This window comes from Pan paniscus, chromosome 13, assembly GCF_029289425.2.
Source record: "Pan paniscus chromosome 13, NHGRI_mPanPan1-v2.0_pri, whole genome shotgun sequence".
Classification (NCBI taxonomy): domain Eukaryota; kingdom Metazoa; phylum Chordata; class Mammalia; order Primates; family Hominidae; genus Pan; species Pan paniscus.
In genome coordinates, this window is record NC_073262.2 from 92,919,480 (window position 1) to 92,937,938 (window position 18,459).

At 38.7% G+C, this 18,459-nt stretch overlaps 1 protein-coding gene across 3 annotated transcripts in view; it reads right to left on the minus strand.

Annotated features, from left to right (window-relative positions):
- Positions 1-18,459, minus strand: part of HIBCH (3-hydroxyisobutyryl-CoA hydrolase) — a 144,637-nt gene that overhangs the window by 22,529 nt on the left and 103,649 nt on the right. For all 3 annotated transcript variants that reach the window (XM_034954672.3, XM_008950606.5, XM_057301458.2), the window contains one exon: positions 18,189-18,270. In XM_034954672.3, coding sequence (XP_034810563.2) covers positions 18,189-18,270 — 82 coding nt within the window. The remainder of the gene's footprint in view (positions 1-18,188; positions 18,271-18,459) is intronic.

An 18,459-nucleotide genomic window follows, 5' to 3' on the forward strand; every position in this document is an offset into this window, starting at 1 on the left:
CCCCAAATCTCCTTAAGCTGATAAGCAACTTCAGCAAAGTCTCCGGATACAAAAATCAATGTGCAAAAATCACATGCATTCCTATACACCATTAACAGACAAACAGAGGGCCAAATCATGAGTGAACTCCCATTCACAATAGCTTCAAAGAGAATAAAATACCTAAAATCCAACTTACAAGGGATGTGAAGGACCTCTTCAAGGAGAACTACAAACCACTGCTCAAGGAAATAAAAGAGGACACAAACAAATGGAAGAACATTCCATGCTCATGGATGGGAAGAATCAATATGATGAAAATGGCCATACCGCCCAAGGTAATTTATAGATTGAATGCCATCCCCATCAAGCTACCAACGACTTTCTTCACAGAATTGGAAAAAACTACTTTAAGTTCATATGGAACCAAAAAAGAGCCCACATTGGCAAGTCAATCCTAAGCCAAAAGAACAAAGCTGGAGGCATCACGCTACCTGACTTCAAACTATACTACAAGGCTACAGTAACCCAAACAGCATGGTACTGGTACCAAAACAGAGATATACACCAATGGAACAGAACAGAGCCCTCAGAAATAATACCACACATCTACAACCTTGACAAACCTGACAAAAAGAAGAAATGGGGAAATGATTCCCTATTTAATAAATGGTGCTGGGAAAACTGGCTAGCCATATGTAGAAAGCTGAAACTGGATCCCTTCCTTACACCTTATACAAAAATTAATTCAAGATGGATTAAAGACTTAAATGTTAGACCTAAAACCATAAAAACCCTAGAAGAAAACCTAGGCAATACCATTCAGGCCATAGGCATGGGCAAGGACTTCATGACTAAATCACCAAAAACAATGGCAACAAAAGCCAAAATTGACAAATAGGATCTAATTAAACAGCAAAAGAAACTACCATCGGAGTGAACAGGCAACCTACAGAATGGGAGAGAATTTTTACAATCTACCCATCTGACAAAGGGCTAATATCCAGAATCTACAAAGAACCTAAACAAATTTACAAGAAAAAAAATCAAACAACCCCATCAAAAAGTGGGCAAAGGATATGAACAGCCACTTCTCAAAAGAAGACATTTATGCAGCCAACAGACACTTGAAAAAATGCTCATCATCATTGGCCATCAGAGAAATGTAAATCAAAACCACAATGAGATACCAACTCACACCAGTTAGAATGGTGATCATTAAAAAGTCAGGAAACGACAGGTGCTGAAGAGGAGGAGAAACAGGAACACTTTTACATTGTTTGTGGGACTGTAAACTAGTTCAACCATTGTGGAAGACAGTGTGGCAATTCCTCAAGGATCTAGAACTACAAATACCATTTGACCCAGCCATCCCATTACCGAGTATGTACCCAAAGGAGTATAAATCATGCGGCCATAAAGACACATGCACACATATGTTTATTGTGGCACTATTCACAATAGCAAAGACTTGGAACCAACCCAAATGTCCAACAATGATAGACTGGATTAAGAAAATGTGGCACATATATACCATGGAATACTATGCAGCCATAAAAAAGGATGAGTTCATGTCCTTTGTAGGGACATGGATGAAGCTGGAAATCATCATTCTCAGCAAATTATCGCAAGGGCAGAAAACCAAATACCACATGTTCTCACTCATAGGTGGGAATTGAACAATGAGAACATTTGGACACAGAGCGGGGAACACCACACACCAGGGACTGTTGTGGGGTAGGGGGAGGGGGGAGGGATAGCATTAGGAGATATACCTAATGTAAATGATGAGTTAATGGGTGCAGCACAGCAACATGGCACATATACAAAAGTAACAAAGCTACACGTTGTGCACATGTACCCTAGAACTTAAAAGTATAATTAAAAAAAGAGAGAGAGAACACAGACTGTTCTAGAAAATTTGATAAATTATTGGGACTTGGATCTTTAGCTATGCCAGAAATGTGTATTGATATAATTTTGTACCCATACAACCTAGTGAACACATTTCTACTTCTTATGGAACACTGGTAAGTGGCTCAACCCATTTATCTGACCCTTTAAAGATTTGTTTAAAGATTAGGGGGAAGGAAAATCAGTTGTCTCCTATTGTCAAAGAGACAACTTCTTTTCTCCTTTATCAAACAATTCGTATTCTCATTTCAATTCAAAAATATTGCTGAGCACCTACAATGCACTACAGGGGAGACAATAACAAAGAGGACGTGATTCTTGCACTTAAAGAGCATTATCAGAACTATAATCACTGCCCTTTGGGTAACACCCCAAAGAACCCTTCTTTTGACAAGTTTTATCGAGACATGGGAAATTTCTAACAAAAGGAAAACTCAGGATATTGCCTTTGCCACTCCCTTCAAAAGTCTCCCAGAACACCCAATAATATACAGTGTGACATGCCTACTGTATGGGGTATGCAAAGGTAGAGGCTATATCCTGAGATTTCCTATGTATCTCCTATTGGTTCTATTTCTCTGGAGAACCCTAATACAGAACTCTAACTGTTTGGAATTCATGTATATTTAGATCATTTTACTTTTAAAAAATGCATTAAAAACAGAACTGATATTGACTTCCATTAAGTACAGAGTAGAGACAATGAACAGCAAATGAGGGATTAAGAGCCTAATTAAAGAAAATAAATTGGCTTATCTCCTATCCAACTCAAAGGAATGCTTAAAGGTGTAGGAAGAATATACATGGGTGTAATTTTGCTCTCCTCTGAATAAAGGCTGTAGTATATTTCCAATCTGCTAACATGCTGTGAGATAAACTTTCCAATCCTTCAATTCAGAAACCAAATTCACTATTTCTAAAAACTTTCTTTGAACTGCTAAAAATACCATCAAGAAAAAAGTGTAAGCAAGCCACAGATGGCAACCAATGAAGTAATATTCAATGTTCTTTCCACATTACAGAGGTCAGAGGGGAGGATAAAGCATTTGTTCATATTATAGTACAGAAATAATATGAATTGCAAATTTTTTTAAACACTTGCAAGGCACAAGAGAAATAAATCAGTGCAAAACAGGTCAAAACATACACTATCTGAAAGCATTTTCAGCAGAAACAATGTTTTCTACAAGGGCAAATAGTGCACAGAAAATAAAACTAAACTAAGAGACACTACTATTAGAAGCATCTTATATGGCTGGATTTTTTTTTAAGGAAAATCTAAAACAGTCTATCTAATCACTTTTTTAACAAGTCCGTAAAAACGTAACAGTTAAATTGACAGGTAGCAAAAGTCCAAAATAATGAATTTCTATTCTGCATTATGGTTGGTTACTGTAGAGAGCTTGTAATGAAATCTCTCATATATGCCTGCTCACAATCTTCTGAATACCTTCTCCACATTTTAATAGTTGCCTCTGTTGTAAGCTCCCCATTCTAATCAGTAAAATTAAAGGGTTTCTGTTTGGGTCCCCTACACTTTTGTAAGCTGTCTGTGCTGTCTGTGCCCCTTAATAAAACATTTTCTGCTTAAGAGTACCTGGTGTGAACTCTCTTTTCTACAACTAAGAATTCTGACCAATAAAGAGCCTGAAAATATAAAGATGGAAAAATAAAGTAAATGGGGATGGTGGGTGGAAGAGAGAGAGAAAAAAAACAGTAGTAGTAAAAAAGGAATCATTACAGGTACCACAGACATCAAAAGATATTACGAACAACATTTCCAATAAATCTGACAACTTAAATAAAAGTCACGTATTCTTTATTAAAGAAATATAATCTTGGCTCACGCCTGTAATCCCAGCACTTTGGGAGGCCAAGGCGGGCAGATCACAAGATCAGGAGTTCGAGACCAGCCTGGCCAATAAGGTGAAACCCCGTCTCTACTAAAAATACAAAAATTAGCTGGGTGTGGTGGCACGTGCCTATATTCCCAGATACTAGGGAGGCTGAGGCAGAAGAATCGCTTGAACCCGGGAGGTGGAGGCTGCAGTGAGCCAAGATCGTGCCGCTGCACTCCAGCCTGGGCGAGAGAAGCAAGACTCAGTCTCAAAAAAAGAAATATAATCTATAAATTACAAACCTTCTCACAAAGGAAACTTCAGTCCCAGATGGCTTTACTAATAAAATTTGTATTTTAAATTTATATAAACTTTTCCAGAGAACAGGGAAAACAGGAAACCTTTCCTCCTTTGTTGTATGAGTCTAGCATAACCTTATTACTAAAACTTGACATGACAATTACAAGAAAAATTATAGACCAATCTCTCATAAACACGATGCAAAAATCCTAAACATACTAGCAAATCAAATCCAACAATATGTAAAACACGTATCATGAAAAAATAAGGCTTCTTCCAGAAATACAAAATTAGTTCTTTCAAAAGCCATTGTCCCAGAAACAGACTCCCATCTATCTACAATGTCATTTGATTTTTGACAAAAGACACCAATGCAATCCAATGGGGAAGAAAGAAGTCTTTTCAACAAACTGTGCTGGAACAACTATATAATAATGTGGGAAAAAATTAACCTGGACTTCTATATTTTACACTATGCACAAAAAATTAATGTGAGATAGATCTAGACCTAAACAAAAAAGCAGTAACTAGAAATCTTCCAGAAGAAAGCACAGGAAGATATTCTGCAAGTAGCTGAAGTTTTCTTAGGACACAGAAATCAATACTCATAAAAGAGAAAAAGATAAATCAGACTTCCTCAAAATTAAAAACATTTGATCATCAAAAATTACTGTAATTTACATTAATAAAGGGCAAAAATCATATGATCATCTCAACAGACGCAGCAAAATAAGCATGATAAAATCCAACTCTCATTCAAAACAGTAATTACCGAAAAAGCTCTTTATCAACTAGGCACAGAATGAACTTCTTCACACTGATAAAGAATATCCACAGAAAACCTACAAAACTCAACATTTTTAATGTTCTTAAAAGCTTTCCCCTTAAGACTGGGAATAAGACAAAGATAGCTATTCATCACCTCTACTGAACATTTTGCTGGCAGTGCTAGCCAGTATAGGAAGCTGGTGAGAAGGGAGAAATAAAGGGGGTATGAGACGGAGGAAGGAAGGGAGAGAGGGAGAGGAGAAGAAAAGGAGAAGAAGGAATAAAGGAAGAAGGAAATATGACATTATGTATACAAATGATGAAAATTCAACCTAATCTGCAAACCATAAATAACTCACTTAAAAAATAAGTGAGTTTAGCAAAATCATTAGGTATAAGGTCAAAACATAACACTTAATTTCAGGGCAGCATGGTGGCTTACACATGTAATCCTAACACTTTGGGAGGCCAAGGTGTGTGGATCACCTGAGGTCAAGAGTTCAAGACCAGCCTGACCAACATGGTGAAACCCAGTCTACTAAAAACTACAAAAATTAGCTGGGCATGGTGGCGGGTGCCTGTAATCCCAGCTACTCGGGAGGCTGAGGCAGGAGAATCCTTTAAACCCAGGAGGTGGAGTTTGCAGTGAACTGAGACTGTGCCACTGCACTCCAGCCTGGGCGACAGAGCAAGACTCCATCTCAAAAAAAATTTTTTTAATTTCATTTCTATATATCAAAAATAGAAAATTAAATTTTAAAATGACACCATTTAAACATACATCAAAAAACACCAAATATCTAGGGATAAATCCAATGAAATATATGCAAGCATAAGTCTTCCACAAAGAAGATTCAACACCTACTTCCCTTTTGGCAGTCTGGAATTGAGGTATGTGCTAAGCAGAGTGCCTACACTACCAGTCCCCAATAAAAGTCCTGTGCGCCAAGTCTCTAATGCACTTCACAAGATCTCAACTAGTTGCTGGAGGTGCAAGTACCCACTGGAAGAGGACTCTTAGGCACTTACACCTGGTTTCCTCCAGACTCCACCATCTGTGCTTTTCCCTTTGCTGATTCTGGTTTGTATTCTTTTGCTACAAGAGTACAACTATACGTTGGTGCAGAAGCAATTGTAGTTTTTGCCATTACTTTTATGACAAAAAACATAATAATAGAGGACAGGCATGGTGGCTCACGCCTGTAATCCCAGCACTTTGGGAAGCCGAGGCAGGTGGATCCCGAGGTCAGGAGATCGAGACCACCCTGGCTAACATGGTGAAAACCCATCTCTACTAAAAATACAAAAAATTAGCCAGGTGTGGTGGCGGGCGCCTGTAGTCCCAGCTACTCGGGAGGCTGAGGCAGGAGAATGGCGTGAACCCGGGAGGCGGAGCTTGCAGTGAGCCGAGATCACCACTGCACTCCAGCCTGGGTGACAGAGCAAGACTCTATCTCAAAAAAAATAAACAAACAAAAAACAAAATGTAATAATATATATATGCTGAGTCCTGTGAGTCCTTCTAGTGGGTTGCCAAACTCAGGAGTGATCTTGGGGACCCTTGACACAGAGGGCAATGAACCATTGCCTTTTAGCTTCCAATATTGTTGAGAAACCTGAAGCCTTCATATGTAACATGTTTTATTCCTTAAAAACTTGGAGGAACAGTGATTTCTTAAACAGGATATAAAAGAACTATAAAGGAAAAAAGGATAAGCTGGATTACATTAAAATTAACATTTTCTGCTCATCATATGACACCACTGAGAGAGAAAAGGCAAGTCACAGAAAAGAAGATGATATGGTTTGGCTGTGGTCCCCACCCAAATCACATCTTAAATTCCCACGTGTTGTGAGACAGACCCAGTGAAAGGTAATTGAATCACATGGGCAGATCTTTCCCATGCTGTTCTCATGATAGTGAATAAGTCTCACAAGATCTGATGGTTTTATAAAAAGGAGTTTCCCTGCACAAGCTCTCTCTTCCACGTGACTTGCTCCTCCTTGCCTTCTGCCATAATTTTGAGGCCTCCCCAGCCTCAATGAAATATACGTCCATTAAATCTCTTTCTTTTGTAAATTGCCTGGTCTGGGGTACGTCTTTATCAGCAGTGTGAAAAGAGATGAATACAGAGGATAATATATGCAATATGTATTACCAGACAAAGGATTTACATCCAGGAGGATTCCTACAAATTAATCATAAAGATTTAACAGGAACTTCATAAGAAAGACTACCCACATGGACGATAAATATATGAAATGGTGCTTAACTTCATTAATCAACATGGAAATGCAAATTAAAACCGTAATGTCATGCTATTTTATATATCCCAGAAAGATTAAAATGAAAAAGACAATATCAAATGTTGGGCTGGGTATGGTGGGTCACGCCTGTAATCCCAGCACTTTGGGAGGCCGAGGCAGGTGGATCACATGAGGTCAGGAGTTAGAGACCAGCCTGGCCAACATGGTGAAACCCCATCTCTACTAAAAATGCAAAATTAGCCAGGAGTGGTGGCACATGCCTGTAATCCCAGATACTTGGGAGGCTGAGACAGGAGAATAGCTTAAACCTGGGAGGTGGAGCTTGGAGTGAGCTGAGATTGTGCGACTGCACTCCAGCCTGGGCAACAAGAGTGAAACTCCATCTCAAAAACACCACCACCACCACCAAAATGCGGGTGAGAATGCGGAGCAACTAGTACTTGAATGTAAACTGATACAACTATATTAGAAAATTATTTAACAGTAACTACTGAAGATGAATATACACCTACCTGATGATTTTATAGCACTACTTCTGGGTATATAATCCATAGAAATGTGTGTCTATGTTACCACAAGGCCAAAACTGTTTACAGCAGAATTATTTCTAACAGTAAAATCCTGCAAATAACTTCAAATGTCCAACAGTAGAAATGAATAAGTGAACTGCAATACATCAAACAATGGAGCATCTTAGAATGAACAAACTACTGTCATGTAAGTACAATCTGGATGAATCTCACAAATATAGTGCTGAGCAAAAGAAACTAGACACAAAATGATACAATTTCATTTATATAAAATTCAAACAATCACACCTGTAATCCCAGCACTTTGGGAGGCCAAGGCGGGTGGATCAACTGAGGTCAGGAGTTCAAGACCAGCCTGACTAATATGGTGAAACCCCATCTCTACTAAAAAATATAAAAATTAGCAGGTATGGTGGCGGGCACCTGTAATCCCAGTTACTCGGGAGGCTGAGGCAGGAGAATTGCTTGAACTTGGGAGGTGGAGGTTGCAGTGAGCCAAGATCACTCCAGCCTGGGTGACAGAGCAAGACTCTAAAAAAAAAAAACCTCAAACAAAACGTATGGTGTGAGAAGTCAGTATAATGGTTATATATTCTGGAGAAGAGGTAGTGAGTGGGAGGGCACACAAGTAAGACATCTGGGGCACTCTGTAAATGTTTCTTTGTGGCAGACTGCCACAATTACTACTTGAGACCTTCACTACAACTGTTACTACTTGAGACTGTCATTACGAGACTGAGTGAAGGGGGATGAACTAGAAATGAAAACTTAAGACAAAAGTAACTGTTTTAAAGGAAGGGGCCAGGGGAAGAAGAAGAGGGCTCCCTGCTTCTAGTGAGCAAAGGCAGTGCCTGAGCTTCTACAGCCCTTCGTATTTATTGGGTAACAAGAGCAAGGAGGAAGAGGTAATGATTGGTCAGCTGCTTAACTGATCACAGGTTCATATTATTACTAACAGGCTTCAGATGTACCGAATCTCAAGAAACATTGCACCTGGGGCACGACTGCCCTCAGCATTCCTTATGGGTGGCATACGCAGTTTGTCAGTTTGCCAACATTCTGCATTTATGAGAACAGTTTGTTGTTTACTCATATAGCCTCCAGTGGTAGCATACTGAGTTGATCACGACCCTCAATCTTTCAGCCTCCAACATTTCTTTTGTTCGTGTGTGAAAAAATATTGAGGTATAAATATATGATTTATGTATTTTTCTGTATGTTACACTTTAAAAACATGAGTTCTTAAAATATGCATACTCAGAAAAAACTCACAGAATTCAAGCAGTTAAGTATAACATAAAGACCATTACAATCTGCCCCCAGTCACCTTTTTGGCCGTATTTCCTGGTATGTTACTCCTTGTTCCTTGCTCTGCACTTTCCAAACATTTGTCTAAGTATGTGGTACTCTCTCTGGAATACCCTTTGGCACCTGGCAACTCACATAGACTTTGCTCAGATTACACTTCCTCATGAGGCCTCTCAGAATCCCTCCATCGTTTTATGGACATCCATAATAATTTGTGCCTCTACTTTAAACACACTTGCCACATTGCATTGTAATTGTTTATGTGTGTGTTCCACTAGATTGCAAACTCCCTGAGAACAGATACTGGATTGTCATTTTCATACTTCAGTGGCTGCTGTGGCACCATTCATTCATTCATCATACCTATCATATGAAATACTTTGTCATAGGTGCCAGGAGATAAGGGTTAAGCAAGCTTCCAGGAGTTAAAGGTGTGTGCTAGATATCACTCAATAAAGCAAAAGGTAAGAGGTTGAGAGAAAAAGATGTAACAGAATGGAGACAAGCAGACAGAGGTGCACACACCTTCATGGAGTAACTGCCATTTTAAGGTATTTTACAATATTGCCACTAAAGATCTGGAGCTGTGTTGTGTTGTTGTAAGGCTTAAATGGGAAATATCTCTTGGCATTTGTCCTCAGGGTTAAATGAAACTAAGCTGAAGGTAAAATTTAATTCACAAGTATTTTAATAATAAGTCACATCATCTGTTATATTGAAACCAAGTGACAAAAGCTCTATTATACTCTGTTAAATAGTCTTTAATTTTTTAAGCTAGTTTAAATCAAACATATTTAAGAGTTATGTTCTGCTTTGAACTGTAAATATTTTTCTAAGTAATCATCTTAAACCTTACAAACATATATCTATAAATCATTTCCAGAAGTGTTCCGACTGACAATAAACCAATACAAATATAAAATATTTAAAACAAGAACAAGTCAATGTCTATTTCATTGACTAGTGCAGTTTCACAGAAATATTTCTATTTTTTAGTATATTTTCACCAATCTGAAATGTCATATTACTATATGAAGACCAAAACAGACCTTCAAAACATGGCGCTAATATTCTTTTTCGTATCTACAATAAAAGGCTTAGAGCCAGTGCAAGAAGGCTGCCTTTTGCAACCTGATCTTAAGACTTTTCTGGTAATTTCTTAAAGGCATTAACAATTTATATAAAATGAAAAGATACTATCTAAAGATACAAGTACTACTATTTTATGTTTCCTAAATGCCAATGGTAGCATTTAAGGGTCGCTAAGGCCCATCAGTGAACTAGAAAACTGTTTTCTCTTCTGTCTACATAAACTGATGCATTTTCCCCTTTATCATACTCTTTCCCCAAAGCACAATGTATCCATCAACACTGGCATTAAATTGCTCTTATTAATAGCAATAAATGGTATACTATAATGGGTACATTCAGCAAATACAATGCATACATCTATAGGCCAACTGTCAGTATGTCATTTTATTTTTTAAATAGTTCTACTGATGTTAAATTATATATAATAAAATTCACTTAAGTGCATAGTTCTATGAGTTTTGATAAGTGTATACAGTTGTATAATTAGCTCCACAATCAAGATATAGAACATTTCTAACATTCCAAAGAGTTCTCCTTACCCTCTGGCAACTGATCTGTTTTCTATTCAAATACTTTTATCTTTTCTATAATTTCATAAAAATAAAGCCATACAATGAGTGGTCCTTTGCATCCACCATCTTTTGTTGACATACTGCTTCCAAGATTTATCATGCTGTGTGTAGCAGCAGCTCATTCCTTCTTAGAGAAGTAGTATTCCATTGTATAAATATATCACAATAAGTTTATTCAGTAATTAATATGCATTCAGCTGTTTCTAGATTTTGGCTATTATGAACAAAGTTCCAATGAACATGTAAATATAAGCATTTGTGTGGACTCGTGTTTACACTTTTTTGGATAAATCTCGCAGAGTGGGGCTGTTGGGTCTTGGTGAGTTTATGTTTAACTTTGTAAGAAACTGCCAAACTGCATTCTTGCTGCAATGAGTAAGTTCTAGGTGCCCCACATTTATATATATATATTTATATATACGTGTGCAGAACGTGCAGGTTTGTTACATAGGTATACACGTGCCACGGTGGTTTGCTGCACCCATTAACCCGTCATCTAGGTTTTAAGCCCCTCATGTATTAAGTATTTCTCCTAATGCTCTCCCCCTCCCTTTGCCCCCTACCCTGACGGGCCCCAGTGTGTGATGTTCCCCTCCCTGTGTCAATATGTTCTCACTGTTCAACTCCCACTTATGAGTGAGAACATGCGGTGTTTGGTTTTCTCTTCTTGTATTAGTTTGCCGAGAATGATGGTTTCCAGCTTCATCCATGTCCCTGCAAAGGACATGAACTCATTCTTTTTTTACAGCTGCATGGTATTCCATGGCGTATATATGCCACATTTTCTTTATCCAGTCTCTCATTGTCAGGCATTTGGGTTGATTCCAAGTCTTTGCTATTGTAAATAGTGCTGCAATTTGTGCGTGTGTCTTTACAGTAGAATGATTTATAATCCTATGGGTATATACCCAGTAAAGGGATTGCTGGGTCATATGGTATTTCTGGTTCTAGATCCTTGAGGAATCGGCACATTGTCTTCCACAATGGTTGAACTAATTTACACTCCCACCAACAGTGTAAAAGCGTACCTATTTCTCTGCATCCTTGCCAGTATCTGTTGTTTCCAGACTTTTTAATGATCTCCATTCTAACTGGTGTGAGATAGTTATCTCATTGTGGTTTTGATTTGCATTTCTCTAATGATCAATGATAAACTTTTTTTCATATGTTTGTTGGCCGTGTAAATGTCTTTTGTTTGTTTTGAGATGGAGTCTTGCTCTTGTCACCCAGGCTGGAGGGCAGTAGGGTGATCTTGGCTCACTACAACCTCTGCCTCCCAGGTTCAAGCGATTTTCCTGCCTCAGCCTCCACAGTAGCTGGGATTATATATGCACTCTACCACACCTGGCTAATTCTTGTACTTTTAGTAGAGACATGGTTTCACCATATTAGTCAGGCTGGTCCTGAACTCCTGACCTCATGATCCGCCCTCTGCGGCCCCCCAAAGTGCTGGGATTACAGGCGTGAGCCACCACGCCCGGCCACAAACGTCTTCTTTTGAGAAGTGTCTGTTCACATCCTTCACCCACTTTTTGATGGGGTTGTTTTTTTCTTGTAAATTTAAGTACCTTGTAGACTCTGGATATTAGACCTTTAGATGGATAGGTTGCAAAATTTTTCTCCCATTCTGTGAGTTGCCTGTTCACTCTGATGAGAATTTCTTCTGCTGTACAGAAGCTCTTTAGTTTAATTAGATCCTATTTCTCAATTCTGGCTTTTGTTGCAATTGCTTTTGGTGGTTTAGTCATGAAGTCTTTGCCCATGACTATGTCCTGAGTGGTATTCCCTAGGTTCTCTTCTAGGGTTTTTATGGTTTTAGGTCTTATGTTTAAGTCTAATCCATCTTGAATTAATTTTCACCTAAAGTGTAAGGAAGGGGTCCAGTTTCAGTTTTCTGCATATGGCTAGCCAAGTTTCCCAACAACATTTATTAAATACGGAATCCTTTCCCCATTGATTGTTTTTGTCAGGTTTGTCAAAGATCAGATGGTTGTAGGTGTGTGGTGTTATTTCTGAGGCCTCTGTTCTGTTCCATTGGTCTATATATCTGTTTTGGTACCACTATACCATGCTGTTTTGGTTACTCTAGCCTTGTAGTATAATTTGAAGTCAGGTAGCATGATGCCTCCAACTTTGTTCTTTTTGCTTAGGATTCTCTAGAGTACACGGGCTCTATTTTGGTTCCATATGAAATTGTTTTTTCTAGATCTGTGAAAAAAGTCAATGGTAGCTTGATAGGAATAGCACTGAATCTAGAAATTACTTTGGGCAGTATGGCCATTTTCATGATATTGATTCTTCCTATCCATAAGCATAGCATGTTTATCCATTTGTGTCCTCTCTTACTTCCTTGAGCAGTGGTTTGTAGTTTTTTTGTTTTTTTGTTTTTGAGACAGAGTTTCCCTCCTGTTGCCCAAGCTGGAGTGCAATGGTATGGTCTCAGGTCACTGCAACCTCCACCTCCTGGGCTCAACTGATTCTCCTGCCTCAGCCTCCTGAGTAGCTGGGATTATAGCCATGTGCCACCACGCCCAGCTAATTTTTGTATTTTTAATAGAGACAGGGTTTCACCATGCTAGCCAGGCAGGTCTCGAACTCCTGACCTTGAGTGATCTGCCCGCTTCGGCCTCCCAAAGTGCTGGGATTACAGGCATGAGCCACCGCACCTGGCCTTGAAATATTTTTTTATTGTTGTGTCTCTGCCAGGTTTTGGTATCAGGATGAGGCTGGCCTCATAAAATGAGTTAGGGAGGAGTCCCTCTTTTTGTATTCTTTGGAATATTTTCAGAAGGAATGGCACTAGCTCCTCTTCATACCTCTGGCAGAATTCGGCTGTGAATCCGTCTAGTCCTGGGCTTTTTTTGGTTGGTAGGCCATTAATTATTGCCTCAATTTCAGAACTTGTTATTGGTCTATTTAGGGATTTGACTTCTTCCTGGTTTAGTCCTGGGAAGGTGTATGTGTCCAGGAATTTATCCATTTCTTCTAGAGTTTCTAGTTTATTTGTGGAGAGGTGTTTACAGCATTCTCTGATGGTAGTTTGCATTTCTGTGGGATCGGTGGTGATATCCCCTTTATCATTTTTTATTGTGTCTATTTGAGTCTTCTCTCTTATTAGTCTGGCTAGTGGTCTATTTTGTTAACCTTTTCAAAAACCAGCTCCTGGATTCACTGATTTTTTTGAAGAGTTTTTTTTCTGTCTTTATCTCCTTCAGTTCTGCTTTGTTATTTCCTGTCTTCTACTAGTTTTTGAATCTGTTTGCTCTTGCTTCTCTAGTTCTTTTAACTGTGATGTAAGGGTGTCAATTTTAGATCTTTTCCACTTTCTGATGTGGGCATTTAGTGCTATAAATTTCCCTCTAAACACTGCTTTAGCTGTGTTGTGATTCTGGTACGTTGTGTCTTTGTTCTCATTGGTTTCAAATAACTTATTTCTGCCTTAATTTCGTTATTTACCCAGTAGTCATTCAGGAGCAAGTTGTTCACTTTCCATGTATTGTGCGGTTTTGAGTGAGTTTCTTAATCCTGAGTTCTAATTTGATTGCACTGCGGTCTGAGAGACTGTTATGATTTCCGTTCTTTTACATTTGCTGAGGAGTGTTTTACTTCCAATTATGTGGTTGATTTTAGAATAAGTGCTATGTGGTACTGAAAATAACGTATATTACATTGATTTGGGGTAGAGAGTTCTACAGATGTCTATTAGGTCCACTTGGTCCAGAGCTGAGTTCAAGTCCTGAATATCCTTGTTAATTTTGTCTCATTAATCTAACATTGAAAGTAGGGTGTTCAAAGTCTCTCACTATTATTGTGTGGGAGTCTAAGCCTCTTTGAAGGTCTCTAAAAACTTGCTTTATGAATCTGGGTGCTCCTGTATTGGTGAATATATATTTAGGATAGTTAGCTTTCCTTGCTGCATTGATCCCTTTACCATTATGTAATGCCTTTGTCTTTTTTGATTGCTTTTGGTTTAAAGTCTGTTTTATCAGAAACTAGGATTGCAACCCCTGCTTTTTTGCTTTCCATTTGCTTGGTAAATAATCCTCCATCCCTTTATTTTGAACCTATATGTGTCTTTGCATGTGAGATGGGTCTCCTGAATCCAGCACACCAATGGGTCTTGACTCTTTATCCAATTTGCTAGTCTGTGTCTTTTAATTGGTGCATTTAGCCCATTTACATTTAAGGTTAATATGGTTACATGTGAATTTGATCATGTCATCATGATGCTAGCTGGTTATTTTGCCCATTAGATGCAGTTTCTTCATAGTGTTGTTGGTCTTTATATTTTGGTATGTTTTTGCAGTGGCTGGTACCAGTCTTTCCTTTCCATATTTAGTGCTTCCTTCAGGAGCTATTGTAATACAGGCCTGGTAGTGACAAAATCCCTCAGCATTTGCTCATCTGGAAAGGATTTCCTTTCTCCTTCACTTATGAAGCTTAGTTTGGCTGGATATGAAATTCTGGGTTGAAAATTCTTTTCTTCAAGAATGTTGAATATTGGCCCCCACTCTCTTCTGGATTGTATGGTTTCTACACATGGATCTGCTGTTAGTCTGATGGGCTTCCCTTTGTGGGTAACCCGACCTTTCTCTCTGGCTGCCCTTAACATTTTTTCCTTCATTTCAACTTTGGAGAATCTGAAGATTATGTGTCTTGGGGTTGCTCTTCTCAAGGAGCATCTTTGCGGCGTTCTCTGTATTTCCTGAATTTGAATGTTGGCCAGTCTTGCTAGGTTGGGGAAGTTCTCCTGCACAATATCCTGAAGTGTGTTTTAACTTGACTCCATTCTCCCGTCACTTTCAGATACACCAATCAATCCTAGGTTTGGTCTTTTCACATAGTCCTACATTTCTTGGAGGCTTTGTTTATTCTTTTTCATTTTCATTTCTCTAATCTTGTCTTCACATTTTATTTAAGTTGATCTTCAATCTCTGATATCCTTTCTTCTGCTTGATTGATTCAGTTATTGATACTTGTTCTTCAAGAAGATTTATGTTCTTCTCTAAACTGGTTATTCTAGTTAGCAGTTCTTGTAACCTTTTATCAATGTTCTTAGCTTCCTTGCATTGGGTTAGACCATGCTCCTTCAGCTCAAAGGAGTTTGTTATTACCCACCTTATGAAGCCTACTTCTGTCAATTCGTCAAACTCATTTCCGTCCAGTTTTGTGCCCTTGCTGGAGAGGAGTTGTAATCATTTGGAGGAGAAGAGGCATTATGGTTTTTGGAATTTCCAGCATTGCTGCACTGGCTTTTCCTCATCTTCGTGTGTTTATCTACCTTTGAGCTTTGATGCTGATGGCCTCTGAATGGGGTTTTTGTGTGGGTGTCCTTTTTGTTGACATGAGGTGCTTGCTGAAGACAAAGGGAATACAGAATGGGTAGCAGGAGGAGGTAGTCATCAATACTAGCTACAACCATGTGATCAGCTGCAGAAATGGAGACTGTGATTGTCATAAGTATTTCCTCCATCTTTTGCTAAAAACATGTTTGTGCATGCATATACTTGTACTAAGAAAATATCTTTATTTCCTTTTCCTTTATCATATGACATAAGATTTACTGACTTCATATTGGCATTTAAGTACTGCTAACTTTATGTAATGGTATTTGGGTTAGGAATTGGTGCATTTCTGGTCGTACAAAGGGTAGTTGCATTATGTTAGGCATAATTATGACCTTATTATTGTCTTTATTTGAAGACTCAGGAGATGTGTATGGGTTCAAGTTGACAAGGGGTGGACTTGTGATGGTGAATACTGAGTGTCAACTTGACTGGATTGAAGGATACAAAGTATTGATCCTGGATGTGTCTGTGAGGGTGTTGCCAAAAGAGATTAACATTTGAGTCAGTGGGCTGGGCAAGGCAGATCCACCCTTAATCTGGTGGGCACAAACTAATCAGCTACCAGAGAATATAAAGCAGGCAGAAAAACGTGAAAAGGAGAGACTGGCCTAGCCTCCCAGCCTGTATCTTTCTCCCATGCTGGATGCTTCCTGCCCTTGAACATCAGACCCCAAGTTCTTCAGTTTTGATACTCAGACTGGTCCTCATTGTTCCTCAAGCTTGTAGACAGCCTACTGTGGGACCTTGTGATTGTGCAGGTTAATACTTAATAAACTCCCCTTTATATACATATCTCCTATTAGTTCTTTCCCTCTAGAGAACCCTGATACATCAACTTAAAGTCGGATTCCTTGAATTATAAAATGACTATTGATGTAAACATTCCTGGAAGTTGTTAATAATAACAATCTACTTTTGTGAGTTAGGCAAATAAATGGCTGGTCTACCTGCTCTAATTTATGCCTATCCTTGAAAGTTAACAAAATTCTAATACTGTATAAGATCCCATGGGAGAAATTAACTTTGGATTTCCCCCTTAAGAATACAGTAAAAGGCCGGGTGTGGTGGCTCACGCCTATAATCCCAGCACTTTGGGAAGCTGAGGTGGGTGAATCACTTGAGCCCAGGAGGTCGAGACCAGTCTGGCCAACATGGTGAAACCTTGTCTCTACAAAAAAATACAAAAAATTAGCCACCCGTGGTGGCACACGCCCATAGTCCCAGCTACTCAGGAGGCTGAGGTGTGAGGATTGCTTGAGCCTGGGAGGCTGAGGCTGCAGTGAGTTGTGATTGCACCACTGTCCTCCAGCCTGGGGAACAGGGCAAGATTCTGTCTCAAAAAAACGAAAACAAAAAAAATACAGTGACAATGGAGGAAATGTTTTCACCTTTACAGGTAAGACTATCAAAATTTTTTCTCAATATGTTTCCTGACAACTGAAATGCTATGATTACATCTATAAATAGAAAAACATTATGGAATCATGATGTGGAGCCATATATATATATATATATATATATATATATATACACACACACACACACATATATATACGAAAAATGCTATCAGATGAAGACAAGCTAAAACACCTTTTAAGTATAAGGAAACATACCTTTTCTTTCCTTTGTCTAGAAGTCTGAAATACTCCAAGTCTCATAATCATACTAGAGGTCCACGAATGTCAATACCTGGTATGTACACATTTATACAAAAATGGCTCTTCTGCTGTTAACAGTTATGTGTCAAAAAGATCAAAGTGTACCTAACACAGAAACACTACGTAAGACTCAGCTATGGCAAGAGATAGAGTCTCTTGCTTATTTAAAAAAGATCACTTTTTAATTAAACCTCCTGTTTAGAAAGACCATATTAAGTAGAATTTATAGATCAATGTCCCAATTGCAATGTATCATAAGGTGACTAATCTCCAGTGACCCAGCCCTTCTAATTAAAATGTCCCCAAAACCTTCCTCCATAGGACAAGGAGGACTATTTGGAAATGAAGCATGCTTACTAAAGTCCTCTGTTACATTCAAAGGACATAAAACTAGATTGGCTTTGCCCTCAACGACCAGCAGGTAGACACGGCACTTGGATTTAGGTCAAGGTTAGTGGAACTGATTTCTGAAGCTCACCTAAATTTGGGAAAAAAGAAAACACAATGCATGGGCTATGTCACCACCAATGGAGCACTAATACCCCCTTAGAGAGGCTTCCCTGTCACCGGACTTCACTATGTTCACTCAGGGCAGAAAGGATTCCAATATTACCTTCAATTGCTCTAGGGCAAAAGATGAACCATCTTGCTGTAAGTTTTCAATAATTTCTTCCACAGTATTGGCTGAAAAACAACTATAAAAAAAGGAAATGTGATTTCACCAATGTGTAAGTGATTTCCTGTTTCTAACATACGATGAATCTGAACATAGGCTTTCCCCCACCTCTGTTTCAATAATGAAAAATTGTCTAACCTCTTTAACAGGACGTGAAAAGAAAGAGAGCATTGCTTCCCTGGGTAAGCATTTGCAGTCTACCTTCACT